The sequence below is a fragment of the Mirounga leonina genome, unplaced genomic scaffold, assembly GCF_011800145.1.
Source record: "Mirounga leonina isolate KUSES-001 unplaced genomic scaffold, KU_Mleo_1.0 Mir_165, whole genome shotgun sequence".
In the NCBI taxonomy this organism is placed as follows: Eukaryota; Metazoa; Chordata; class Mammalia; order Carnivora; family Phocidae; genus Mirounga; species Mirounga leonina.
The window spans coordinates 17,789,351-17,817,198 of record NW_023270415.1 but is presented as its reverse complement, the minus strand read 5'-3'; the positions used below and the strand labels follow the sequence as shown (position 1 = coordinate 17,817,198).

The following is a 27,848-nucleotide window of genomic DNA, read 5'->3' as shown; positions in this document are numbered from 1 at the left end:
AAAGCGTCTGCCTTCGGCTCAGGTCATGATCCCAGGGTCCTGGGATCAAACCCCGCATTGGGCTCCCTGCTTGGCGGGAAGCCTGCTTCTTTCTCTCCCACTCTCCCTGCTTGTGTTCCCTCTCTCGCTGTGTCTCTGTCAAAAAAATAAATAAAATCTTAAAAAAAAAAAAAAGAGAATGGGCTTTACCATGGTTCTCAGGCCATCCTCCTATAGCCTGAGGAATGCATAACACCCCTCACTCCCCTCTCCGTACTGAGGGCAACAAAACCCTGACCCTGCCAGACCTCACCATTCCATCACTGTTCATTCATTCATATTTGGGGGTTTTTGCTCTTTTTTTATTGAAGTAAAATTCACATAACATGAAATTAACCATTTTAAGGCATACATTTCCGTGGCACTTGGTATATTCACAGTGGTTGTGCTACCATCGCTCCTATGAGCACTACCTAGTTGCCAAATATGTCCTCACCCCAGAAGGAAACCTTGTACCCATCAATCATTCCCCATTCCCCCTTCTGCCAGCCTCCAGCAATGACTGGTCTGCATTCTATCTCTACAGATTGATGTATTCTGATATTTCATATAAAGGAAATCATACAATTGTGAACTTTTGTGTCTGGCTTCTTTCATTTAGCCTAATATTTTTGAAGTCCATCCATATTTCATTCATTTAGTTTTCCAACAGCTACTTAGTGAACACCTACTATGCACCAAGCACCGGGGATGATGAAGTGTAAACTCACAGAGCTTACATCCTATTGAAAGAGACAGATGATAACCAGATGCTACAGTCTGAATGTTTGTACCACCAAAATTCATATCTTAAAATCCTAGTGTCCAATGTGGTGGTATAAGGAGGTGGGGTCTTTGGGAGGTGCTTAAGTCACAAAAGTGTAGTCCTCAGGAGTGGGATGAATGTTCTTATAAAAGAGACCCCACAGAGCTCCTTAACCCCTTCCAGCACATAAAGACACAGTGAGAAGGAGGCACCAGCTATGGACCAGGAAGATTCACCAAAACGCAGACAGCTGGTGCCTTGATCTTGGCCTTTCCAGTCTCCAGAACTGTGAGAAATAAATTTCTGTTGTTCATTATTTTTATTTTTAATTTTTTTTATGAGAGACTCTTTACAAAAGATTTTATTTATTTATTTGAGAGAGAGACAGTGCCCATGCATGTGTTTGTGCGCAGGAGTGTGGGGGGAGGGGCAGAGGGAAAAGAAGAGAATCTCAAACAGGCTCTAGGCCCAGTGCAGGGCTCAATCTCACAACCCTGAGATCATGACACGAGCCAAAACCAATAGTCGGATGCTTAACCAACTGAGCCACCCAGGCTCCCCTCTATTGTTTATAAGCCACCCAGTTTGTGACATCTCATTATAGCAACCTGAATGGACTAAGATACCAGAATAAATCAGTAAAATATTTGCAGTTTTAAAAGGGGTGGCCAGGGAAGACCTCACCCCCCAAAAAATGGTCTTGAATAGCCAGAGGGGCATGAGGAAGTTAGCCTGCAAATAACGGAGGGAAGAACATCTTAGGCAAGGGAACAGCAAGTGCAAATATCCTGAGACAGAAGTTTGTCTACTTGTTTGCAGAATATTCTGGAGTCACTGGAATAGAGTGGACAAGGAGAGGGTAGGAGATGAGGCCCAAGAGGCAGCAGGAAGCTACATGAAGGGCCTTATAGGTAGGGTGACTATGTAACTTATAATCCAAACTAGACTGCTTTTGAGGGGGAAAGCAATTGCTACTAAATTATTCTGGGCAATCAGGTATAAACTGGGATTGTTCTAGGCATGCTGGATCATAGCAAGGATTTAGCTTTTACTCTGAGTGAGATGGGAAGTCACTGGTGGGCTTTGAGCAGCGCTGGGCCATGATCTGGCTTGAGACCTTCACTCTGGTTACTGTGTTGAGAGGGTGAGAAAGTGTGGCAAGGGCAGCAGCAGGGGGAGGCAGTGAGAGACCCTTGTAGGACCACAGGTGAGAGGTGATGGGGGCTTGGATCAGGGTGACAGTGGAAGGGGAGGTGAGAACTGGTCACATTCTGGATGTAATTTAAGGTAAAACCAATAGGATTGCTGACCAACAGGCTGTGGGTGTGAGAGAAAGAGAGGAGTTAAAGATGGCCCCAGGAGAAGGCTAGAAAAGGAAGCGATTTGGGGGGCATATCATGTTGCAGGTCCAGTTCCCAGGAAGCTGACTCTGAGATGAAATCTGCAGGGAGCAAGTTTGCTGGCCATTGCTTGCAAGATCAGCACCTGGGGGCGAAGTGAAGGAAGTGGGATCAGGCAGAGGAAGTTGCTGGGATGCCATGTAGTCCCAACGAGGAACTCAGCCAACCCCAGGAAGGAACTTGGAGGCTGGGCAGTCTTCAGATTTACCCAAACTGAGTCAGGGTAGTCAGTCTGGTCTCCTACTTGACGTCCTACTTGAGTGGCCCCAGCTGGAGGCCACCTTGGGAAGGGTGTGATCTTGGGCGGGTTGGTTCCTCCCAGTGGAGCAAGCTCTAGTGTGAAGTCAGCGCTGAGCTGCCAACCAGCAACACTCAGCCGCGGGGGGGCAGAATCTGGGCAGGAGCTCAACTTCAGACCTGAAGTTTGAGATGTGAGGGAGACAGTGAATGACTCCTGTTCCTTTTCTGATACCAGGGGACTGTACAGACTCTCAGTTCCTTCAAGGTGGCTCTCAACCCATACTGTTCCCATGCTTACCCTGAACTGGAGTGGCACTGTCCCATAGAGATATAATTCTAGCCACATATCTAGTTTAAAATATTATAGTAGCCACACTCAAAAAGTTCAAAGAAATAAGTGACATTAACTTTAACAGTATCTGCTATTTAGGGGTGCCTGGGTGGCTCAGTCGTTAAGCGTCTGCCTTCGGCTCAGGTCATGATCCCAGAGTCCTGGGATCGAGCCCCACATCGGGCTCCCTGCTCGGCGGGAAGACTGCTTCTCCCTCTCCCGCTCCCCCTGCTTGTGTTCCTTCTCTCGCTATGTCTCTCTCTGTCAAAAAAAAAAAAAAAAAAAAAAAAAAGAATATCTGCTATTTAACCTAAAAGATCCAAAATATTATCATTTTAATAGATAAGCAATATAAAAATCCTAATGAGATATTTGACTTATTTATGCTAAGTCTTCAAAACCTGGTATGTACTTTACATTTACATTACAGCCCATTTCAATTTGGACTGGTCCCATTTCAAGGGCTTCATAGCCACGTGTGGCTAGTGGTCACCATATCGGACAGCACAGTTCTAGGGGTTCTCCAACCTGCCAAATCTCCACTGGCTCTTGGCCTTTGCACTTGACATTCTCACTTTCAGCATCACTTCTGCTGGAAGATTCCCAAGGCAGGTCAGGGGGGTCATATTCCACTGTAACACCACACTGAGGAGTGATTGTTTGTTTATTTGTCTGCCTGCTCAACAAAAGCCATGTGCCCTATTCATTGTGGTAACCCCAGTGCCCAGTACCGTGTTGGGCACAGAGTACACATTCAGTGATTTTACCGTGAGTAAATTATAGCAACACTCTATTTGTATATAATTTGGGAGTCAGGAGGCTAATAGAGGCACAGGTTTTTCTCCCTTTCTCCTCTTCCGGCCTTGCAACAATACCAGGATTGATGGGGACATAGCTAGACCTTCCTCTGGGAATCCAGCTGAACTTGAGACGGTGTGCTCTGAGTGGCATTAAGAGGCTTTATCTAACAGAAATGGATTGAACAGTCCTTTGAACAGGGCACTATCACTTTCCTTTTGTTGTTTTCCTTTCCCGTTGTTCTTTCATTTTCCATTTCTTTGACAACAGCCCCCAGATTAAAGCACCCAGGACTGAACATCCATGAAAAGAAGCCACAAAATGCAGAAGTGATGGTGACAACAGGTAACTCACTGCAGTGGAAAATCAGAAGTGTGAGGAGTGGGGAGACTGTTGAGACTTCCCAAACACCATAATCTCCTGGCATTAGGGCTTGGGCGGCAAGTGATGTGGGTTCCTGAAAACCCACAGTGCGTGTTGCTTGATCTCCCTCTGGAATGTGTTGCTTTCCTCTTTGGTGACGATGGCTTACTTGCCTTGTTACATGCTTGAACTGTTGTGTGAGCATAGCTTCTTTCTTTTTCTTTAAGAGAGAATTTGGCAAAAAATGTTCATGCTAAACAATGGAAACTGCCATTTTCCAGTTATCTTCAAATTAAAAAACTTTTTCATTATGAATAATTTTAAACATACAAAAGATAGTATAAGGAACTCTCAGGTTCCCATCACCAAGCTTTAACAATGATCAACTCATGGCCAATCTTTTTTCATCTATATCTCTGCCCACTCCCCCCACCCATTGTATTTTAAAACCAATTCCAGATAGCACAGATCTGAGATATCATCTACAAATATTTAAGCATGCTTCTGAAAGAGGTGTGTTTGTTGTTGTTGTTTTTAGCTTAGAAAAATGACTTTGGCTTCCCTTGCTACCTCTGGTTTTTTGGTGAGATGAGAATTGCAAATCAGGTCTCTATGCTCAACGTTATGGTACATTCTTAGGTATTTAAGCGGCTGGCGAGTTAATGACATGAGCAACCAGAGTTGCTATTAGCTCTTGATTTATGAAGCCACATGTTCAGCTTGTATGACGGATGTCATTAAGATCGGGCATGGCGGGCGCATTCATCTGTCTCTGCCCAGCGCTCTTCAGTCATGAACGCACTCAACAGATGGAAAATTTCATGGCCACAAATGGAATTGTTTATCCTCTCATTGTTCCCATGTCAGCAATCAAACTAAATCCATTACCCACCAATAAAAAGATCAGCCTGCTGCCAATTCAGCCATGGAAGGAACCAAAGCTATGTTGAAGGGATTTAGAGTTTTAGAGGGGATAAAAAAGTAATAAGCCACATAAAAGTTAAGACTCGAGAGAAGAGTTTGAGTCTCTCATTTTAAAGCTGAAGGTTTTAAGGGATTTAAAAGGAAGGCCTAGAAATTCAATCTTTTCTGTAACATAAAATACACTCTAGAGACCTTTAATTATAAATATTGCAGAGCTTTTATTGTGTGTTGATGGCTTTATTTCATTTAAGAAATCAAAAGCACTCAAATTGGGCTTTGAAGAAAAAGGAAATGTCAGATTCATAATGGAAAAGCTGCTAAGATGTTAATGTTGTTACTAATGGTAGGAAGATTTTCTTTTGTGTAGATAAATAGTTGTCTATTCTTTACAAAGTTATCCCTCATTGGCCTAGATAGGGGGTTCTCTGTGCATTGATCTGTAAGAGGGGGCTCCTAAATTCTGTGGACCCCCCAGGTTGCCCTCCCAACGTTCTTAGTGGACCAGGACTTTAAAAGGCATATCTTAGAATACTTTTTGCTTTTTGCCAGGTTGTTTTTATATCAGGATATAATGGGCAAGAGATATTTGTTCTCCTGCTCATTAGTTGTAGCTGAGGATCTGGGGCATGTAGGCTTTGCATTTATTACGTTGAAAAGTTTGAGACTTTGGCCAATGAAAAATCAGATTGTCTGAGTAGGAAAAAATCAGACCAGTTGTTTCATTCTCTCCTTCCCATTCTTTGTTGCCAAGTTATTGATAATTTGCTGCTGTATGTGCGAGCTGTCATACTAGGTGATAAGGATCTAGAGATGATTAAGACAAAGTCTTTTACCCTTGGTTAACAGATTAGAGGGGGAGCTTGACAAGGCAATAAATTATTGCACAAAGAATAAGATGTATTTACACCACAAGGGTGATCTGCATTCTCTGCATGTAGAGAATGTCATGGGCAGAGGAGACCTCAACAAGGGTTCCTTGATGCCCCTAGGGAGGACGGTGAGGCTGCAGTGAAGGGTCCATGTGGGGACAGGAGGATGGTCAGGGAGGCAGGGGCAAGATCCTGACAGCCTTGCCTTCTGCTATGGGCTGTGTGCCTTCTCTTGAAGAATTTTAAAGGAAAGACATGGTCAGACAATTTGGGTTTTATAAAAACCATCCTGGGGCCAGCGTGGAGAATGGATTGCTGCGGGTTAAGAAATGGAGGCAGGGAAGCCATTAAGAAGGTGACTGCAGTGATCCAGGCGGGAGGTGGTGGGCCTGAACCAAGGAGGCTGTGTATGTGTTTGGGAAAGAGGAAGGTGTAATAATGACTCATAAGGTTGTTGAAATGACAACATTGAAAAATATGTAAAATGTTTAGAATAGAACTTGTAAAATCCACACTTAGTTAATGTTAACTCGTATTTCTTATTCTTCTTTGGGAATGAGTACTTCCCAGTGGTCATAACATAGCACAGAGGAAGAACAGGGAGAGGGAGAGGAGGAGAAGGGAGAATTGGAAGAGAGAAAGGACACTGTAGCAAGAAGAGAGTGTTTTGCTCAGTATCTCCTGGAGTCTCCCCTACAGGACACTTTGCCTGCGGATGAGACTCTATGAAGGAGAGGTGAGGTTGGTGTTGGAGGTGTTGGAGGTCTTGTGAGGTGGTGGGAGTTTGGGGAATGCTGAGATCAAAGTTACTCAGACAGGAAAGCCTACCCTCCTTGGGAAGCCGTTGTGGCTGAACCTGTCTATTCCATAAAGCTGTGTGTGAAGGATTTGCTCTTTTTTCTGGATGACCAACTCCTGCCATTTTTTTCTATTCTGATATTCCATGATATTTATATTTGATAGTTTTTAGTCACTGTTAGCAGCACAATTGTGCGAAGACTAGGCTGCCTGAAGCATGTAGATGATTTGGTTTAAGGAACTCTTTCTACTTCTGGAAAGTAGAAAGTACTTTCTACTAGAAGCTTCTGTATAAGATACAAACAATGTTAGATTTGTCCAAGAAACCAGAATGATGACTACCTTCCTCCTTCCCTCCCTCCTTTCTTCCTTTTCTTTCCTTCCTTTCTTCCTTCTTTCCTTCCATTTAGCCATTCAATCAACAAATATTATTGAGCTGCTCTAACACTATTAAGATAATTTACCAACTGGGGCTGTGGCTTCTTCAGGAACCAAGCTGCAAATATGCTGATCTGTTTCCCCTGCTGGATTATGGGCTCCTTTGGAGGCAGGGGGCTCTCTTCTATCCCTCTTTGTGTCCCCAGGACCTGACACAGGATTTCGTACTAAGAGGTTGTTAAGAGGGAGATCTGTGTCTATGTTCAAATTATTTGCTACCACTTGCTAGCAGTGTGAACTTGGTCAATTATACAGCACTCTGAGGCTTGATATTATCATCTGTAAAATGGGGATAATAGCAATATCCACCTCATTAGGCTGTTTTGAGCAATTAAATGACATAACACACCTAAAGCACTTATATGCCTGGCTCATAAGGGTTCAACCATGCTATCAGTATTAGGTTTACAGTAAATGTTATTGAACTGATTCCCTAGGACTTAGTGTAAGTCTATCACTTTGCATTTAACTTTAGGCAAGACAATTTACCTCTTGCAGTCTCTATTTTTAAAAGGTTTATCTGAAAACTGGAAATTATAATACCTGCACAGTTACCTTAACAGGATTATAATGAAAATGGAAAAGATTGCTTTGTCATTAATTATAAAAATAACTGAACTCCAGTAAATTATCTAAGCATAAACATCAGAGAAAAATAAAAGCTACTATGTTATTGTATTATTTTTAAAAGATGACACAGATTCTTTTAGTTCATAAAGAGCACCTATAAAACTCTACAGCTAACCTTATAGTTATAGTCTGGATGCTCTGCCCCTAGGATCAGGAACAAGGCAAGGATATCTGCTCTCAATGCTCTTATTCAACATAGTACTGGAAGTTCTAGCCAGTGTGATAAATCAAGAAAAGCAAATAAAAGGTGTACATATTAGAAATGAGGAAATCAAACTATCCCTATTTGCAGATGACATAATTGCCTATGTAGAAAATCTCAAGGAATCAGCAATGTTGCAGGATATAAGATACACGTGCAACAATCAGTCACAGTTCTGTATACTAACAATGAACATGTGGAAACAGAAATTTTAAAAAATACCATTTATAATTGCTGTAAAGAAAATGAAATACTTAGGTATAAAAGTAACAAAATACGCTATGAACTGTGTCCTAAAAATTACAAATGCTGATGAAATGAAATGCTGATCTAAATAAGTGGAGGGGCACCTGGATGGCTCAATTGGTTAAGTGTCCGACTTTTTTTTTTTTAAAGATTTATTTATTTGACAGAGAGAGACACAGCGAGAGAGGGAACACAAGCAGGGGGAGTGGGAGAGGGAGAAGCAGGCTTCCCGCAGAGCAGGGAGCCCGATGCAGGACTCGATCCCAGGACCCTGGGATCATGACCTAAGCCAAAGGCAGAAGCTTAACCAACTGAGCCACCCAGGCGCCCCTGAGTGTCCGACTCTTGATTTCAGCTCAGGTCATGATTTCAGGGTCGTGAGATCAACTGCATTAGGCTCTGTGCTGGGCTTGGAGCCTGATTAAGATTCTCTCTCTCCCTCTCCCTCTGCCCCCAACCCCGCTCATGTGCACTCTCTCTCTCAAAAAAAAAAATTAACTCAAAATGGATCATGGACTTAAATGTAAAACTAAAACTTTTAGGAAAAAAAATTTAGGATAGAATCATAGAGCTCTATGGTTAATCAGAGTTCTTAGATTTGACACCAAAAGCATGATGCATAAAAGGAAAAAAATGATACATTGGACCTCATCAAATTAAAACTTTTTGCTCTGTGAAAAAGCACCCTGAAAGAAGATGAAAAGACAAGGAGTGGACTGGGAGAAAGTATTTGCAAGCCCCATATTTGTCAAAGGACTTATATAAAGAATTTTCAAAACTCGACAGTAAAAAAATAATCCAGTTAGAAAATAGGCGAAGACATGAACAGACATTTAGCAAAGAGGATACACAGATGGCAAATCAGCACTAGAAAAGATGTTCAACATCATTAGCCATTAGAGAAATGCAAATGAAAACGGCAACAAGAGCTCACTACATGCCTCCCAGGGTGGCTAAAATAAAGAACAGTGGTAATAGCGAATGCTGGTGGGATGTGGAGAAACTCACACGTTCCTGGTGGGAATGTAAAATTGTGCAGCCCCCTGAAACAGTTTGGCAGTTTCTTACATAACTAAACAAGTGCTTACCATATGGCATTCTTAGACATTTAACCCAGAGAAACGAAAACTTATGTTCATCCAGAAACCTGTACACAATCTTTCATAGCAGCCTTATTTGTAATAGCCCTAAGCTGGAATCAGTCAAAATGTCCTTCGGTGGCTGAATGGTTTAACTGCGGCACATTCACACCATGGAATACGACTTACTAATAAAGAAGGAACTATTGGTACACAGAATAGCCTAGATGAATCTCCGGAGAATTATGCTGAGTGGAAAAAAAGCCAATCTCAAAAGGTTTCATGCTTAAAATGTACAAAGTTATAGAAATAGGAAACAGATTAGCAGTCGCCAGGGACTGGGGGGGGAGAGAAGTGGTTATGGCTCTAAAAGGGTAGCATCCTTGTGACGGAACTGTTCTGTATTTGGGCCGTAGTGGTGGTCACATGAATCTGTGCATGTGACAAAATGTGATAGAACTGAGTACACACACAAATGAGCTCACGTGAAACTGGTGAAACTGAATGAGGTGGAAGCGTGTATCAGTGTCAGTTTCCTGGTTGTGATATTACAGTTGTGCAAGGTGTTACCATGGGGGAAACTGTGTGAAGGTATACGGGATCTCTCTCTCTGTTCTTTCGTTTAATTGCATTTGAATCTACAGTTATTTCCAAATAAAAATTTAAAAAAATACAGAGAAAGATGAAAGAAATATTAGCTTATTTATAGTGACCTTTTTTTGTTATTTTATAATTGTTATCAGGACACTTCTTGTCCAAGTGACCGATCTATACTACACTTCTGTCTCTGGCACCTCGGCTCATCCCTGATGGTTTCACCACCTTTCTGGGTACATTCCAAGTTCCAAAAAGGCACCAGGATTGGGCCACATTTACTTCTCCAGCCTCAACTTGCCACCTCTTGACACTCATCTGACACCCCTGCAACACTGAACTGTGGAAAATTCTCTGCACTCTCCGTTTTCACTCTGTGTTACCGTTCCTGCTGTTCATGGTCCCTGGAATGTCCTACCTCCCATCTAACTCCCTCTTTCCTTCTCGGTTCAACACAGGAGTCACCTCCTTCATGAAGCCTTTCCGATTTGGTTTTTTATCACTGCACTTGCTATACTGATTTAAAATTATAACATTAACTCCCCATAGTTTGAATCAGGCTTGGTTTGGTGTTGCATTTTTCAAAAGCATCACAGCTAAAGTCTGACCTGCAGAAATAATTTTGAAACAATCTATGTCATTATTGCCATTTCCTACGAAACTCCAGAGGGGATTCCATTCATAATACAGAGTCAAGCTTTAAAGTTTTTATTTATTCATTTGAGACAGAGAGATACAGAGAGAGAGAGCATGAGCAGGGGGAGAGACAGAGAGAGAGGGAGAAGCAGATTCCCTGCTGAGCTGGGAGCCCGAAGACAACGATGCAGGGCTCAATCCCAGGACCCAGAGATCATGACCTGAGCCAATGACAGACGCTTAACCATCTGAGCCACCCAGGCGCCCCGCAGAGCCAAACTTTAAGAACCAAACCAAACCACTCTCTCCCTATTTATCTTCCATTGCCCTGCTTTTGGCTGCTTCTAATCTCTCCCTCTCTGCTCACCTCCCCTAAGACTCTACACTCAGCTTGCTGCCTCAAGCCTTTTCTTCTTTCTTGCCTCTGGATTTACTACTTTCTTTTCTGCTAGTGGCTCTTAGCCCTTTCTGATGTAAATCCTTCAAGATTGTCATTTGCCAGCAAATCCTAGGTTACTAGGGTTACCATAACAAAATCCACAGACTGGGCAGCTTAAACAACAGAATTTTATTTCCTCACAGTTCTGGAGGCTAGGAGTCCAAGATCAGGTGTCGCAGGTTTGGTTTCTCCTGAGGCCTCTCTCCTTGGCCCACCTTCTCACTGTGTCCTCACATGGTCTTTCTTCTGTGTGCATGCATCTTTGTGTTTCTTTTGTGTCCAAATTTCCTCTTCTTAGAAGGACCCCAGTCAGATTGGATCAAGGTCCACACATATGACCCCTTTTAACCTGATACCTTTTTATACGCCCTACCTTCAAATACAGACATGTGGAGGGAGTTAGGGCCCTAATATATGAATTTTGGGGAAACAATTCAGTCCATCATACTGGGTAACTCTGGTCCACCCAAGAAAGGTGGGGGAATCCAAGCTAACAAAGATAATATTCCTCCTATTGGCCAGACTGGGGCATAGGGGACAACCAATGAAAGTTTGGGAGGTGCTCCATCTCTCTCCCTTCACAAAATTAGGGAATATCTTTTTCTACTCAATGTTAAGTCAAACATTTTAAATCTATAGATTTTGGTGTTTCAGTAGCATGACAGGGGACCAGCCCTCCCAGCCTGTGCTCATTTCTGGTGAGATCATCCAAAACCCTTTATCAAGGGTGTGAAAATTAATGAAAGGACAGCTCATTTTAGAATAGAGTTGGAGGCCAGCTGGGGGCGCTCTTAGGCCCCACCACTTGTCAACTGCAGACCCAACAGGAAGAGCCAGACCTTGCAGTGAACACTACTTCACTATCCCTGGAGGAGGACAGGATTTCCTCCTCCCTCGGCAACAGCCCAGCCAATGAGAGAGAGTAGAGTCACAGCTCAGCCAATGAAAAGTCACTATCCTTTAAATATTTTATTTATTTATTTAATTGACACAGAGAGAGCGTGAGGGGGAACACAAGGAGGGGGAGTGGGAGAGGGAGAAGCAGGCTTGCGGCCGAGCAGGGAGCCTGATGCGGGGCTCGATCCCAGGACCCCAGGACCCCAGGATCATGACCTGAGCCGAAGGCAGCCGCCTAACCAACTGAGCCACCCAGGCGCCCCGAAAAGTCACTATCATTCAAACTCCCAGTTTAGTCCAATGGGCTTTTTGTTTATAACAGCCCTCCCAACTGCCCTCCTCTCTTTCGGTCTGTGTGCTTGCCTATGGTTTTGCGGTAGCCTGCTTGTCCTTGATCGCGGTTCCCTGCCATTCAAAATAAACCCGCGGTTTGCTGGTAAAATAACTGGCAGTTTTATTTTTTTAAGGCTAGCAAGGGCATATGGTAGGGAGCTAATGCTGCGTGTCAACAAGAAGAGCCCGAACAGGGAGCCCTGTGGTGCCTTTGAGTGAGCAGCAGGACCGCTGTGTTCTCTTTTTCTTTTTCTTTTTCTTTTTTAGATTATTTATTTATTTATTTGACAGAGAGAGACAGCGAGAGCAGGAACACAAGCAGGGGGAGTGGGAGAGGGAGAAGCGGGCTTCCCGCCGAGCAGGGAGCCCGATGTGGGATCATGACCCGAGCCGAAGGCAGACGCTGAAGGACTGAGCCACCCAGGCGCCCTGTGTTCTCTTTTTCTAACTGGGTGTAAGTAGCTGTCCTTTTCTTCACCTTGGCGCTTTTGCCCTTGAAGCATAGTTTGTTTGATTTGTATCCAAGGAGCTACTTTACCAGTAATTACAGGCATTGCTATATATGTATTCACTCTTTTTTACATCCCTTTTTTCCACGTTAGAATGGAAACTTTTCACAACATAGCTTTTAAAATAGGAATATAACAAGGAGGATTTTCATTTTCTTTTTTATTTTAGGTAGCCTCCCAATGTGGGGCTTGAACTCACGACCCAGAGATCAAGACCTGAACTGAGATCAAGAGTTGGACACGGACTGAGCCATCCAGGCGCCGCTAGTTTCTTTTTTAAACAGATTAGCCAGAACAGTTTTATTAGTCTGGTAACCTCCTAGCTGGGCGTCTTACATTCTTTATACCGATTATACTGAAATGAAACTTGGTGTTCTGGTACTTGATATACTTTTTAATAGTATCCTCATGGTTGAAGCAAATACCATCAAGGCTGGAGTCCTAAGCGAGCGTCTCCTTTCTGCTCAGGCTTTGATGGGCACATCCTGAAAGGTCTCAGCCTGAAAATCAGGTGGAAACGCGAGGAGGAGCTGCAGGGCCAGCCGGTCATGGTGGGGAAGGGGCAGGACAGCGCTCAGGCGTGGGTGCCCAGTCTGGTGGAGGAGTCCTGAGGTAAGTTTCGGGTGTTGTCCTGACCCTCCCCAGGGGCTCACGGTCTTGCCACACACTATGTAGAACTAATTCCAGCTGAAATCTGAGCCAGCTAAGTTTGAAATGTGAGAAAATTGCAATCCTCTCAAGAGTGTGGTTCCTGAGAAGCAGTTAGAAACGCAGATTCTCACTTCCCACCTGGACTTACTGAATCAGAAACTCTGGGGACCTGGCCCAGCAACCCATGTTTTACTAAGCCCTCCAGAAGCTTCTGATGCACAGTGAAGGTTGAGACCCCTGCTCTGTTTCTGTCACCATCTATGCCAAGAGGCTGCCAAACAGGCCCAAGTGCTGTTTTAACTTTCCTAAACCAAACTGACGTTAACAGCTGCCTCCTGGGTTCCAACCCAGGTTGACAAGATTTGAATTTCTCCGGGGTAGGAGGAAAGGACTGATCTATATCTTTAACTAGCGTCCCAGGTACTTCTTGTTCTGAGGGAAGTTTGGAAGTCCTTAGTATACAACTGGCGTCACTGTAGTGATCTGCTAGTCAGCTGCTGGGGTGAAAGTCCTCCTGCAAGCTTTCCATTCAGGAAAGGGAAGAGAAGTAACATTTACTGAGCAAGGACATTTCGCATACATTACTTCCTATTGATGTTTCTAACAACCCTGTGAGGTAAGGTTTGTGCTCAGAAAATCTAAGTCTTCACCCTAAGCTACTCAGTAAGAGGCAGGGCTGGGATTCATCCCCAAGGTGGCTCTGTTACCTTCCTCTAATACCCTTCTGTGTGGTCACCAGCACGGCCAGCTCAACTTTTCTCTGACATGTCAAAGGCTTGCAGGACCTTCTTTTTTCTCTTCTCCTTTTTTCCCTTTTAATGAAATAGAATCCTCTGTTCCACAAATACTTAGGGGTCCCCTACTATGTTCAACGTATTGTGTTGTACACAAGTGTATACAGTGTTTAGATGCAATTCAAGAAGCTCTCAGACAACAGAAGGCACTTGAAAGGCAGTGAATTTGGTGGCTGGGAATGCAGCAGGGTCAAGATGACTTTCGGATTGAGTGCTAGTCCTACCCCTTACTAGCTGTGTGAAGTTGGCAGGTTTTTTTTTAACTTAGTTTCCTCATTTGTGCAAAAAGGACATAGCAATGCCTCTCTCATAGTGGGCAAACCCTTGATAAAGGGCCTGGCATGGGTGGAGGGCCCAGCAAACGACTGTTATTTGAAACTTATAAGGGTCACCTGGGTGGCTAAGTCAGTTAAGCACCAGACTCTTGTATCGACTCAGGTCTTGATCTCAGGGTTGTGAGTTCAAGCCCCGTACTGGGTTTGGAGCCTACTTAAAAAAAAAGTGTCTGAAACTGTTAGAATGAAACTGTTATTGTCTTTAGTTTATTATTGTTGCCAGCTATGCCCTAGTAAATTGGCCTCCACATTTCATAAGAGTTGATATTTATAAAGTGACAATAGTTTGGTTAAATATTACTAAAAAAATACTACTAAATGTCATGTTTCTGTAATCATTCCCTAGCCTCCCCCCCAATCACCCCTGCCTGCAGAACCCCAATCCTCCTCTCCTCAAATCCATGGTCTTCTTCCTCCTTTGGGAAAATACTTTGTTAAGGTACTGAGCTATGTACTGAGTATATAGTGGTTAAAGGAGATGTGAAAAATGAATGAAAATTAGCCTGTCCTTACTCAGGTGGCCACTCCAGCCTGGTGGTACTCTTTGGACATCTTTCCATTTGTATGTTGCTTTACAAACATTCTTTTCTCCTATGCAATGCTTGGTATATGGTTCACAGTGGTCTCCAGTAAATGTTGCCAAAGCCACATGGGACCAATGTGCATAACTGGCAAAGATTTGAGAGGTTTTTGATTAAAGGGGCAACTTAGACCCTTGGGAGGGATCTTGGTGGAGATGGTTGTTGGTTACCTCCTCCCAGTGCAGCAATCCTTACACTCACAGGCCTGGATGGTTCTAGAACAGCCTTATAGAAAAGGATATTTATATGTCCCCGTGGGTCTGTTTTTTTTGGCCAGGAAAACAGGGGTACTGTGAATAACACAAGCCCATAGGTTTAGGGTCCCATGGAAGGTTCTAGAAGGAAAAAAAAATGCGACAAAAGTAGTCTTGGTGATCTACAGTTTCACTTAAGTAACACTAAAATAAATTTCATAATTTTATTTGAAAATTTTAATCTGTTTCTGTTCATGTGAACTGTTAAGATATACTAATATAAAAAAAAAAAATCAAAGGTGACTCTTGCAGGTCTGTACAAATAGCCTAGCCCTGGTCATCCATGTGAGCTCTGTTTCATTTCTTGCTGGCTTACACTATTTATTTTAAAGAGAAGATTGAAGGAGAGGGGACACAAAGTTAAGACAATAGTGGCGTATAAACAATTTGACAGCATGAATCAAAAGTCATAAAAATGTCCATACTCTTAATATAAAAATTCAGTTTGGAGTTAACCTAAGAAGTTAATTTAGAATATGAAAAAAAAAAAAAAAAGCCACATACCCAGTATTCATTGCTATATCATTGGTAGGGGTCAAAATTTGGAAGCAATTTTGATGCCCTGTAAGGATAAATGCTTAAATTTCTATTCAACAAAACATTGTGTACCTTTAAAAAGAATGATTATGAAGATTATGTGGCAATGTAGAAAATACTTAAACTGTCATGCCTTGAGGGAAATGAGCTGGAAATTACACCACCCAAATGAAAAAGATGGAAAGGAAGTATATCAAATAATAGCAGCTGTGTTTGGGTAATGGCATGATGGTAGTTATTTTCTCTTTTTCGCTCATGATTATTTTAATCAGTTTCCAATTTTATAAGTTGGAAAGCCAATTAAAAATACCCAAATTAAAAAGCCAATAGTTAAAGCCAGAAAGAATGAAGTAGGGTTACTTTAAAGTTGGCTGTTCTTCACGGAGCTTCATGAGGGATTTCACATGGGATAAAATTGCCAACAGTTATTGCAGTTTACCGGGGCGGCGGGGCGGGGGGGGCGCGGGGGGATGCATTTATTCGGAGAGTTGTTGGGGGTGGTTGGAAAGACAGTGTAGTGGGATAATAGCAACAGAAACTAGACCCTCCCACTCCCAGCTGCCAGTAATTCAACCTAGGTCTTCAAGAAGCAATTTCTGCCCATTCAAAGTGCAGCTCATCCCTGGAGACTACCTTGGGCAGACCATTGTGATGGTGATGGCGGGGATGTGGGCCGGCCTCCGCAACAGCTCCCAGAGGGTCAGGCGTTTGATGGAGGGCCTGGGCAGCTGTCTCAGCTTGGGGTTGCTGGTCATCAGAGACGAGGCAGCATGTGCAATGTTGACCCGGAGGTGAACAGTCCCCTTTCCCAGACCCACTCCCCAGAGGCAACAGTCCCTCATTAGGGTACAGTTTCTAATCCAAACAATCATTAATCTTTCTCAGGGTTAAAAGGCCAGGAAAGCAAGTTTTGCTCTCTATTTTGATACTGTACTTGTCTGTATTTTACAAGAGCAGACTTCACTGACCACTGGAAAATACCCCACAGCTGTGTCCACAGCGATGCAAAAATGCCAAGCCCAGCACAGCCCTCCTGGTGCATGGGGAAGGGAGAGGAGTGCAAAACAAATAGGCTGTTTATTGTGGCACTTGACAAAAACCATAAACATGATGTACTTGAAACAAATTAGTATTCTGTATCATAAAACAAGTTAGGGATGTGCATGTATTTTGAGTGAAAATTCACCAAATATGATAGTCTTGTGAAAGTGATATTAGACAAACTTTTGAATACAATTCTTTTAATTTTTCTTGCCTTAGCAAGTAAATTAATCCATATAAATGGAGCTATAACCCTTGAAAACTTTTTGGTCTTTTAAAGGTAATCAATAAAAAATAGGATTTGACTTAGAAAAATGCACTTGTCTCAGAAATATCGAAGTGTTTGGTTTACAGAAATGGGCTGAATTTCTTATCTCACATTCTTTTAATAGCTGGTAAGTCAAGAAACACATCTTTTCCATATTCTCAAATTGTAAGGACCAACATGATGGGTATTAAGATAAAAAACATGAAGACTTCCTAAATCTGTTTCTTCATGCCTGACCTTTAAATCCTTCTCTACAGAGTCATCATCAGTATGAATACCAAACACTCCTCCGGGTGAGTCACATTTAGACATCTGGCTACTGGTAGTAAAGGCATCGAACATTTAAGAGAGATCGAGAATGCATTTTTATGTCTCAAATTATTTTACATTACATTTCCCAAACTCAAAATCACACATTAAGGACTATGGAGTACATAAAATCTAGGCATAGCATTTTCAAAGCGGAAGAGGCCTTGGTTGAATACAGTAAAGCCCAAGAAAGACTAAGGGACTGGAGTGGAGCCCACGGCCCTTGACCCCTAATCTAATGCCGTTCTAATGATGCTACATCACCTTGTAGAATTTCTAGAACTTACCTGGACTTTTTGGGAGGGTGGGTTGATGGGGAGACACATACGTTTTTGCTGTGCCAAATGTATTTTGAGACATTAACAACTTTTACTAAAGTTTCCTGAAGGATCTCAGACTGGCAGAGAGTTTAGCTGTACGCTCAATCACACAGCTTCTGCTTTCAAAACCCATGATACTCTTGAAATGCTGGAGGGAATATTAGCTAGATGTGGTCTGTAAGATATAACTGAAATTCTTTTGGTACTGTCCTAAGCTTGCCTTTTGGGTACTTGGTATAAATAATTTGAATGTTCTGTAGGAATTAAAACTATACCCTAATGATATCATTTCCATGTCAAAAATATATTCATGCATATAATAAAAAAACATAAACCAAATTTTTAATAGTGGCTGTCTTCTGGATGGTGCAATATGATCAGATATTTTCTTTTGTGTTTGTATTACCAGTTTTTGGTACTGACCACATTTTATGTTTATAAAGTTAGAGAAACCTCTATAAACATTATCTCAATGTTATTTAAAAGATCTCAAGGAAATAAAGACCTTGATACAGATAAAGTGGGCCTGGCCAGTTTGAAGGCAAGTAATGCACTTCTCTTCCGTTTTTTAAAATCCTGATGTAATTATATATACATTACTTATTCAATTAAAACTTTAATTCAGTTTAAAACATGAATAAATCCACAAGTACACTGAGATCCAGACTTCCAAAGCTGGAGCAGGCAAAAAAAAAAAAATCAGTGTGGTAACGTTTATGAGGAGAAATGAGCTGTAGAAATTTTTGCAGGCTGGGGATAACAGAGATTATGCTACTTAGATTCTACTTGCAAGGCTGAAGTCTATAAACTACAACACTGCTTGCTTTTGAGTTAATTTATTTTGAGCACCGAACACATCTTTCCAAAGAGGGAATTACCATGTAGGATGTTAGTGTTTTTCTCAAAAGAACTATTTACTTGAGGATCAGTCCCTAATATTTTACCTCTTTGGGTCTATTTTAATCTTTAAATATTAGTTATTAGTATTTTTATAAATTAAGATGAATCTGACCTAAAACAATAAAATGGTATTTTTCTCTGTTCTCTGGCCCCTTTATTTTTTTGGCCCTTTTAAAATCAGAAAATATGGGCTTGTAAGAAATCCAAACAATACAGATGTTTATGAAATAAAAATGGGAAGTATAAAATATAAAGTGAAATATTGTCTCTTAATTCTCTATACCCCAAAGTCCATTTCTCCAGTGATAACTTTTATTTTTTTTCCAAAGATTTTTTATTTATTTGACACAGAACGAGAGAGAGAGAGAGAGAGAAAGAGAGAGCAAGCACAAGCAGGGGGAACAGCAGGCAGGGGAGAAGCAGGCTCCCTGCTGAGCAAGGAGTCTGATGTGGGGCTCGATCCCAGGACCCTGGAATCACGACCTGAGCCGAAGGCAGACGCTTAACTGACTGAGCCACCCAGGCGCCCCTCCAGTGATAACTTTTAATATTTTGATGTGTATCCTTTCTCTCTCTAGACATATATTTATATATAATTTAATAAGTAAAAATCAGACCATACAAATATATAATTGTTCTGCTTTTTTCCAATTTAGCAGTATATCATGGGCATATTTCCAATAGATTTATCTCATTCTTATTGATAGCACTATAGCATTCCATCATTTAATATACTATGATTTATTTATCTCTATACTATTAATGAATATTTAGGTTCTTTCAGATTTTTTATTAGGAAATGTGCTGCCGGAAACATCCTTGCCATATTTCTTTTTTTTTTTTAACTTTGTTAGTCAGCATACATTACATCATTAGTTTTTGATGTAGTGTTCCATGATTCATTGTTTGCGTATAACACGCAGTGCTCCATTCAATATGTGCCCTCTTTAATACCCATCACCAGGCTAACCCATCCTCCCACCCCTCTCCCCTCTAGAACCCTCAGTTTGTTTCTCAGAGTCCATAGGCTCTCATGGCTCGTCTCCCCCTCCGATTCCCCCCCTTCATTTTCCCCTTCCTACTATCTTCTCTTTTTTTTTTTTTTTTAACATAATGTATTATTTGTTTATCCTTGCCATATTTCTTAACACACTTGTGCTAGTATTTCTATAGGATAAATTTCTAGACTGGGGATTACTGGGCATAGGATATGTGCATTTATGTTTTTGATAGATACTGAGTTTTTGCCCATTTGATAAATAGAGCAGTGGCAATCTGTGGGGTTTGGGACAGGAACACGGATCCCTAAAGTCTCGCTCAAGGTCCGACATAGTGGGTATTTTCCCACTATTTTATGGAAGTAGCTTGACTTTGAGCATCAGGGAATCTTCTGCAGGATAAATTTATAACACATTCAGACTGGTAACAGGTATGTTATATGTGGAGATGAAAAGACAAAGTTTTGGCTAGCTTGGCTTCTCTTGTCAGGACTATGATGGCCAGTGGTATTTCTTTCAGTGAGAATGAATATTAATACAATTTCATTGAAGCTTCAAACAGAGCAGACAGATCCTCTTCTGACTGAGGGCGTGGTGCAAGCTTGGTGACCCTTTCCTGAAACAGTAAACAAAAGGATTTACCCAGGGCTTTGAAAAGATAGTTTGTAAAAGCGACTAGGTTATGTAAGTTAACTTGGCCATAAGAATCAATGACTTGTTAATAGTCCTATCTTTAAAAATCCAATTTTTTTTTAAAGATTTTATTTATTTATTTGTGAGAGAGAGAATGAGAGAGAGCACATGAGAGGGGGGGAGGGTCAGAGGGAGAAGCAGACTCCCTGCCGAGCAGGGAGCCCGATGCGGGACTCGATCCAGGGACTCGATCCAGGGACTCCGGGATCATGACCTGAGCCAAAGGCAGTCGCTTAACCAACTGAGCCACCCAGGTGCCCTAAAAATCCCATTTCTTGTTTGCTTCATACTAGCTGATCCCCCACTCAGAAGTTCATCAAATGATGCCTCTTTTCCACAAAGCTTTCAAAAGCCATTGCCTTTGCCTTATGTTCTGGCAATAGCTTTCTGCCCAAAGTACAGAACCAAACGATCCTCGGGCAAAACACCTGCTATAATGACCAAACAGCATTGGGCGGAGCCTCAGCCAGGTAGGCTCTCTGTGCAGAGAGCGTTGTCCCAGGTACAGCAGGTGCTGCTGAGGAAAATAGAAGCAGCTTGTCCTTCACTTCAAAGACTATATTTTGCAACTTGGACTGAAAATATATTCAAAAAGACTTCATTAGGACATCAGCTTTCATGCTAAGGACAACAAGTGACTCCTTTTTAATATTAACTAAGGTTTTACTTCTACCTTCCTAAATGAATTCAGTGACTTGCTCAATTTCTCCAGTGTTTTTGGGTGGAGTCAGCAAAGATGGCACACCCTATTGCTATTTATACCCCCATCAGTGTCTCCTTAATCCCAGTGGGACAGGAGATTAAAAGATACTACAATGACTACCCTGTGTCCAAATTTCTGGGCCTCAATGAAATTAAGATATATGCCAGTTTTGGTTCCATTCTCACGGGTCTCTTGGTTTGTTTTCTTACGCTAAGTACTTGTGTGGGAGCATACCTAGTAGATGAGGCAGCTCCATGAGGGCAGGGCTGTGCGCATTCTTCATGCCCAGTGTCTGCTCGGGTGCTCAACACACAGTACATAGGTGCTTAACAGTTATTTGTTGCATTAATGAAAATGGTGGGAGGGGGATATTGGCATCTCAAAATTCACATATTCAAGACAGAACTCTGACTCCACCTGCCTCCCATTTTTCTCATCTCAGCAGTGACACCCAGTCACTCAGGGAAAAGCCTAGGAGTCCTCTTGATTCCTCTTTCCCTTCTCTGCAAGTTTAATCCACCAGCAAACTTGTCAGATCTACCTCCAGAGCAAATCCCTAATCTGACCACTTATCACCTCCTGTTCCGCCACAACCCAAGTCTAAGTCATCCTGACTACCCCCCTCCAAAAGTCTGTTTCCACTTTTGCTCTACTCTCTCCCCCTAGAGGCCATTCTTCACACAGCAGCCAGAGTGATAACTTTTTCCCAGTGTAAATTTGTTCATATCATTACTTGCTTAATGCTCTCTGCGGACTTCCCATTGCAATGACAAGACCATGGCCTCCAATACCACACTGTTCGGTCCTGCTGCTCACCTCAGCTCTGACTCTTCTCCCATCAGTTCATCTCACTTAGCCCCACCATCCCCTCTCAGTCCCACGAAAATGCTCATCTTCACCCTGTCTCAGGGCCTTTCCCCTCTGCCTGCAGTGCTGTTCCCAGATCTTAATGTGGCTGCCTTCACCTGTAGTCAGAAGCCTCTCTGACCACCCTTGCTGGAGTTCCTGCCACATTGTCCCATGTGAAATCACTATCTCATTATCCAGGTTTCCCTTCATACCACTACTCACGATCTGGAATGATTTCACTTGTATCTTATTTATATTTGATTAGATGCCTATCATCTGTCTTCTCTCACTAAAATGTAAGCTCCATAAGGGCGTGAAGAGACTTTATTTTCCTCTTCCTTGTGTCCTTGTATACTATATGGTATGTAGTAGGACCTCAATAAGTATTTGTAAGGTAAAAGGAAGAATGAAAATAGGAAGAATTATTAAAAAAATTAACTCAAAATAGGCCTAAATGTAAAGACTTAAATCTGAGAGCTAAAACCAAAACTCTTAGAAGAGAGGAAAATTTCATGATGTTAGATTTGGCAATAATTTCTTGGATATGACATCAAAAGCACAGGCAATACAAAATTAGGTAAATTGGACTACATCAAAATTTAAAAGTTTTATGTATCAAAGGACACTCTCAAGAGAGTTGAAAAGACAACTCAGAATGAGAAAAGTGCAAATTATAGATCTGATGAGGGGTTAATAACTAGAATATATAAATAATTACTGCAACTCAACAGCAGAAAACCCCAAACAAACCATCTCAAAAATAGGCAAAAGACTTGAATAGATATTTCTTTAACGAAGATATATAAATAGCCAGTAAGCACATGAAAAGATGCTCAACATCTTTAGTCATTAGCAAAGTGCACTTCAAAACCACAGTGAGTTCTCACTTCCCATCCATCAGGATAGCTATCCAAAAAATGGAAAATAAGAAATCTTGGTGAAGATATGGAGAAATTGGAACCCTCATGCATTCTTGGTGGGAATGTAAAATGATGCAGCCTCTATGGAAAACAGTTTGGCAGTTCCTCAAAAAGTTAAACAGATAATCACCCTATGATCCTATAGTTTTATTTCTAGGTATATAACCAATTGAACTGAAAGCAGAGACTAAAACATATTTTTGTACACCAATGTTCATAGCCAGAAGGCTATCCATTACAATAGCCAGAAGATGGAAACAACCCAAGTGTCCATCCAAGCAGATGAATGGATAAGCAACAGGTGGTATATCCATGCAATGGAATATTATTCAGCCATAAAAAGGAATGAAATTCAGACACATTAAAGATTTATGCTAAGTGAAGACATTACGCTGACACAAAAGGACAAATATTGTATCTCTTATATGAGGTACCTGCAAGAGGCAAATTCATAGAGCCAGAAAGTGGAATAGAGGTTCTCAGGGGCTGGAAAAGGGGAGTTACTATTTCACTATTAAGCAATAGAGCAGAGCTTCTATTTGAAATGGTTTAGAAGTTCTGGAAATGGATAGTTGGGACGGTTGCTCAATACTAAATGTACTCAATGGCACTGAATTGTACACTTAAAAAAATGGTTAAAATAGTAAATTTTATGTTAAGTATATTTTACCATGATTAAAAAAATAATTAGGAAGGATGGATGGACAGATGGGAGAAGGATGGGGGGACATGCTGAAGAGCATGGGTAAAACCAAAAATTTTACACTGCAGCAGATCTTCAGAGACTAAAGAATTTTGAAAATGCATAGCAAGGCAGAGACTTACATCTGTGTTGGCCGCAGGGTCAAGAACCAAAGTTTAGCATTTGCTATGGCCGCCAAGCCCTGCCACATTGTTCTGTTTATAACAGGAGAGAATCTTCTCTGATGAGCTCAGAGGCCCTTAAAACGATCCTGTTCATCTTTGATGAAGTGGTTCAGGAGTCTCAGAAGTACGTCAGGCCAAGCTGATCTGAGTTTCTCTTTCACATTTCTAATACCCCAGGATAGGTTAAACGAGGACAGGGACATAAAGTTTGTGATCTATCCCCACTCATATCATCTATGCCATGTAAAAGCTAAACTCCCTGAATTAAGATGTGTTCAGCAATGCGCTATCATTTATAGACGTGTAAGACCGAGGGACAACTGATTAACATGGGCACTGAAATAAATCCTGACTACTACTTTTAGCACATTCATAAAATAACATTTCGGCTGGCCTGTCTGCCAGGGAGTGGAAGTGCTCATTTTGGTAGACAGCTCTCCTCAGAAATGAAATGTTTTGATTTGAAATGTAAATGTTTTTTTCCAGAGGTTTCAGGAACCCCGCTGGGAAGATTAATTTATTCTTGCCTGCTTGCCTTGCAGCCTGGCGTTGGCGGTTGGAAGCCTCCGTACACAGGGCTGCTGTTGCCACCATCAGTATGGGATGTGGCGTTTGGTCAAGAATACTGGCCCGGTTGTGCCTTCCAGAGAAAACTGATCCCTCTTGCTGAACATAAAAGGAGCTTTATCAAATGTCGACCACATAAATAATCTCTCTGGCAATACTCTTTGCAGCAACCAACCTATCCCTCTCACTACCTTAAATCCTGTAGATACTAATAAGTGAAGATTAGCCTGCTGCATTTGTAAAATTCTGAAGTTGCCATAGCATTCCTGTAAAATGTTCACTGCTGCCAAAAAAACCAAACAAAAAACCCATAGTAGTTCTTCATCTGCAAAACAGACAGGCTTATTGCTAAGATTCCTCCCAAAGTCCTGTGAATCTCTCCTGCCTTCTCCATATATACAACACATTGACTCAATTACATGGACTCCAAAATGGAACTAGTGCTAGTTTATTAAAATTAACTATGCTTCTCCCAATCACAGGCACATGATTAAAAAAGCAGCATTCATGCTGGGGCTGCCTTTTGAATACAGCTTGAGGAGATCCTGGCCTCCTCCTCTACAGAGATGACTTGTATTCAAAAGATCCAATTTACCTTGCATCTTTTGTGAAACTAAGAAATTAGTTTTGTCTAATTAAGGCTTTGCTATCTGTGATTTCCCCGGGATGGTATGTGCACTGAGGCATTTAATATGATACCTAATTAACTTGTCATTTTAGCGGATGGTCTCAAAGGTTAGTCTGGATCTGTTGCTACCTGGAACAGTTTCTGAAAGTAAAAGACTGAGCACACTGGAATTTAAACAGTAAACACTTTGCAGCGTGTGCTGGTGGCTGGAAGATGCGTTGCCACTAGCAATGAAATGGCCAAGAATATCTCACAGTTTTGTCTGAAAATCATGGATGCCATCCCTGCAGGTTGACAAACACACATACCTGAGTAAGCAGAACTTTTCAGAAGCCCTCCTGCAGAACGGACACTACCACTGGCTAGGAGCCAAACGCCATGTCAAAAACCATGGCGACTGTTTGGTCTCTGGTCTCTGAATCCCTGGACAGGCTTTCATGGCTTCTTGTCATTAGGTGAGTCCTATCAAGTGTAAGGAAACTTCTGAAAAAGTTACCGCCATTCAGCCATTACGCACACCTGCACAGAAGGCTTTGGAAGAGAGAGGGCTGCAGGGCTGCAGGTATGTGTCCATTTAACACGTTTACTAGACTGTGCTCGGTGCAGTCGAGGACCGGTGAGGAAAACATGACCCTGTACTCATGGAATTAATAACCTAGTAGGTTTGGATAAGATAACTGTGTTGGTCATATTTTTTGGCTATTTAGTCCCTTGGACTTGTTGCTTAGAACTAAGAGTTTGTGAGTTAGCCTAAGAGCTCAGCTACACTTTGAGATGTTTCTTTTTCTCCTTCATTTATATTTTTAGATGCCGCTGAGGCTACTGGGTCTGAGTCTAAATCAGGGAACCTGCCGGCCCATGGGCCATGTTTGGTTTGTACAGTGGGTAATCAGGGAATACAATACAAACATCCAGATTGTTGATTTTTGTTGGAAATTGGAAACTCTACCAGTGGATTTTTTTTTTTTTTGAAATTGGAAGCTCAGCGCTGGGGCCTGAATTTCTGCTGGGGGATAATACATTGTAGCTGAAAAGACACCCAGTGAGATGGATTATGAGCTTTCTAGTTCACCAAAGTCCCCAACACTCCCTGCTGCTTTAAATTACTTTGTTCATTGCTATTACCTACCTACCTCCTGAGGACACATGAGTCTATTAACCCAATCCGTTCAAGTATCATCTTATGTGAGTGGTGAGGTCTTCAACATTCTAAGCAGTTGCCAAGTGGGGAAGAAGCTAGTGTGAGGCCTTTATTTAACCAGAGTGGGGTGAGGGAAAAACACTGCTACTTAGGGTAAGCAGGAATCTGTGTGGGGTGGATAGGATAGTCGTTAACTCTGTTTCAGAGTCAGCGATAGATCCATGCTTGCCTTAACTTTGGGTAGCAGTGCCTTGCGCTCATAGCCTTACAGTGTTTAAGTGATCCACATCTTTCCCATTTTAGACAGAAGGACTAAGTGAATACTCTGGGCACGGTGAGCATGGTGTGGTCCAAAAGCTGAGACCTCGTGGCTCTGGCGCGATTTTATGGTGAGTTGCAGCGAATGGGGTTGTAGCCTTTTAAGGTCTGATGCTACAGCACAAGGGTATCTGATCCAAAAGGTAAGAGAGGTGCAATGGGAAGGTAAATTCTCTTCAAAAGAAACTTGGAGGGGAAACTCTACATCTATTATGATTCTACCCAATAAAGTTGGCAGCTCAGTTTGAATTCTTTAGTGACATTTAAATAAGTAAGACCCAAAGTGACACAGATACGTATGTATATGTATATGTATAAAATATACTCTCCCAGATACATTAAAAAGTGATTTTGTAATAGTATTGATTTAAAGGCCATGCCTATTTTTCCACAAAACAGTAGGAATTTATAACGCTTATAATATAAAATAATATTAGTGGTCCTTTTGGAACGGCTTCAGGTAGTTTTATAGTGGACTCTTAAAAGAGCAGAAATGGTAAAAAGGGATATTTTGCCATACCTCAAGACAAATGTGGTTGTTTTTGCCTTGAGTTTTTATAAAAGATCCTTTCAGTTACATCATGAAAGCTCCAAAAAAGCCACAGTTTTATGGAAGAATATAAAGGTGAGGGAGCCTGGCCCCCTCCCACAGGGGAAGAGAAGAGCTGCTCTCTGGTGTGGAGGAGACCTGAAAGCTGCTGGAGGACCCCTTGGTTTTCCTCTCCCCTAAAACATCCCCAGTGGACCACGGTTTCCCAGCAGTTTTGTGCTTCTCAGAAGGGAGTGAAGACACCCTGCATCTCTTACCTGGGGCAGCGTTCCTTTCACTAATGCAGGGATATCGGCGCTGGAGTAACCAATGGCAGCAAGGCCATCATCAACATCCAGATCGAATAAGAATTTCCGGAGTGTGTCTGCCAAAATAGGCCCAGCATCTGGGATCCTGGCAGTGCAGGTGTCAGCTCCTAGAAGACACAAAGTGCTGATTGTAGAGACAGAGGGTATCATTCAGTCACAAGATAGCTGAATATATAACCTACTGCTGCCTCCCTACCACCAAGGACAAGGGCACCACTCTGCCTCCACACGGAGGCCAGCCCAGTGATCAGCCCTGCAGAACAAAGATGGGCCAGGCCAGCCTGCAGAACCCCGAGATCCTTTGCAGAGAAGTTGGCTGAGGCTAACCTGGCTTTCACATATCCGATGGGCTGCTCGCCCCTGGTGTGGTGGGAAGAGGAGGAACTGAGCCAAGAAAAGAAGCACAGGGAGGAGACCAAAAAAGAAGGCTGGTGTTTGGATGAGGAGGAAGGAGCATTTGTAGGAGAAAAGCTTATGTAACTTTCAAGGCTTGGAATTTGCTGACATCTAGAGGTATATGTGTTCAATATCTTTTCTCATTGCAACATCTTAGGAAAAGAAGACCAACACTTTGCAAACACCTTGTGTGGCAAGGACATATAGAGGTACAAAAGTCTAACACTGACTGCCCCAAAGGAGGAAAATGACAAAAATGGATTATATGTAGCCAGGCAAGGAAATATTTCTTCTCTATAGCTATAAAACTTCTTATTTTGGGCTCTGTTGCCAAATGGCAGGGCGGGTTCCTCTAAATAAATATTACAGAACCAGTCAGACAGAACCAAGAACATAAAGACTCTCAGGAA

At 42.0% G+C, this 27,848-nt stretch overlaps 1 protein-coding gene across 6 annotated transcripts in view; it reads right to left on the bottom strand.

Annotated features, from left to right (window-relative positions):
• Window positions 1-1,432: 1,432 nt before the first annotated feature.
• ADHFE1 (alcohol dehydrogenase iron containing 1) overlaps window positions 1,433-27,848 on the bottom strand; it is a 50,630-nt gene continuing 24,214 nt past the window's right edge. The window contains exons 13-14 of one of the 6 annotated variants that reach the window (XM_035011259.1): window positions 26,992-27,149; window positions 1,433-2,269 (exon numbers count right to left, since the gene is read on the bottom strand). In XM_035011259.1, the coding sequence (XP_034867150.1) occupies window positions 2,180-2,269; window positions 26,992-27,149 (248 nt within the window). In that variant the 3' untranslated portion in view covers window positions 1,433-2,179. The other 5 variants (XM_035011260.1, XM_035011257.1, XM_035011262.1 and 2 more) reach the window with 5 other exon arrangements.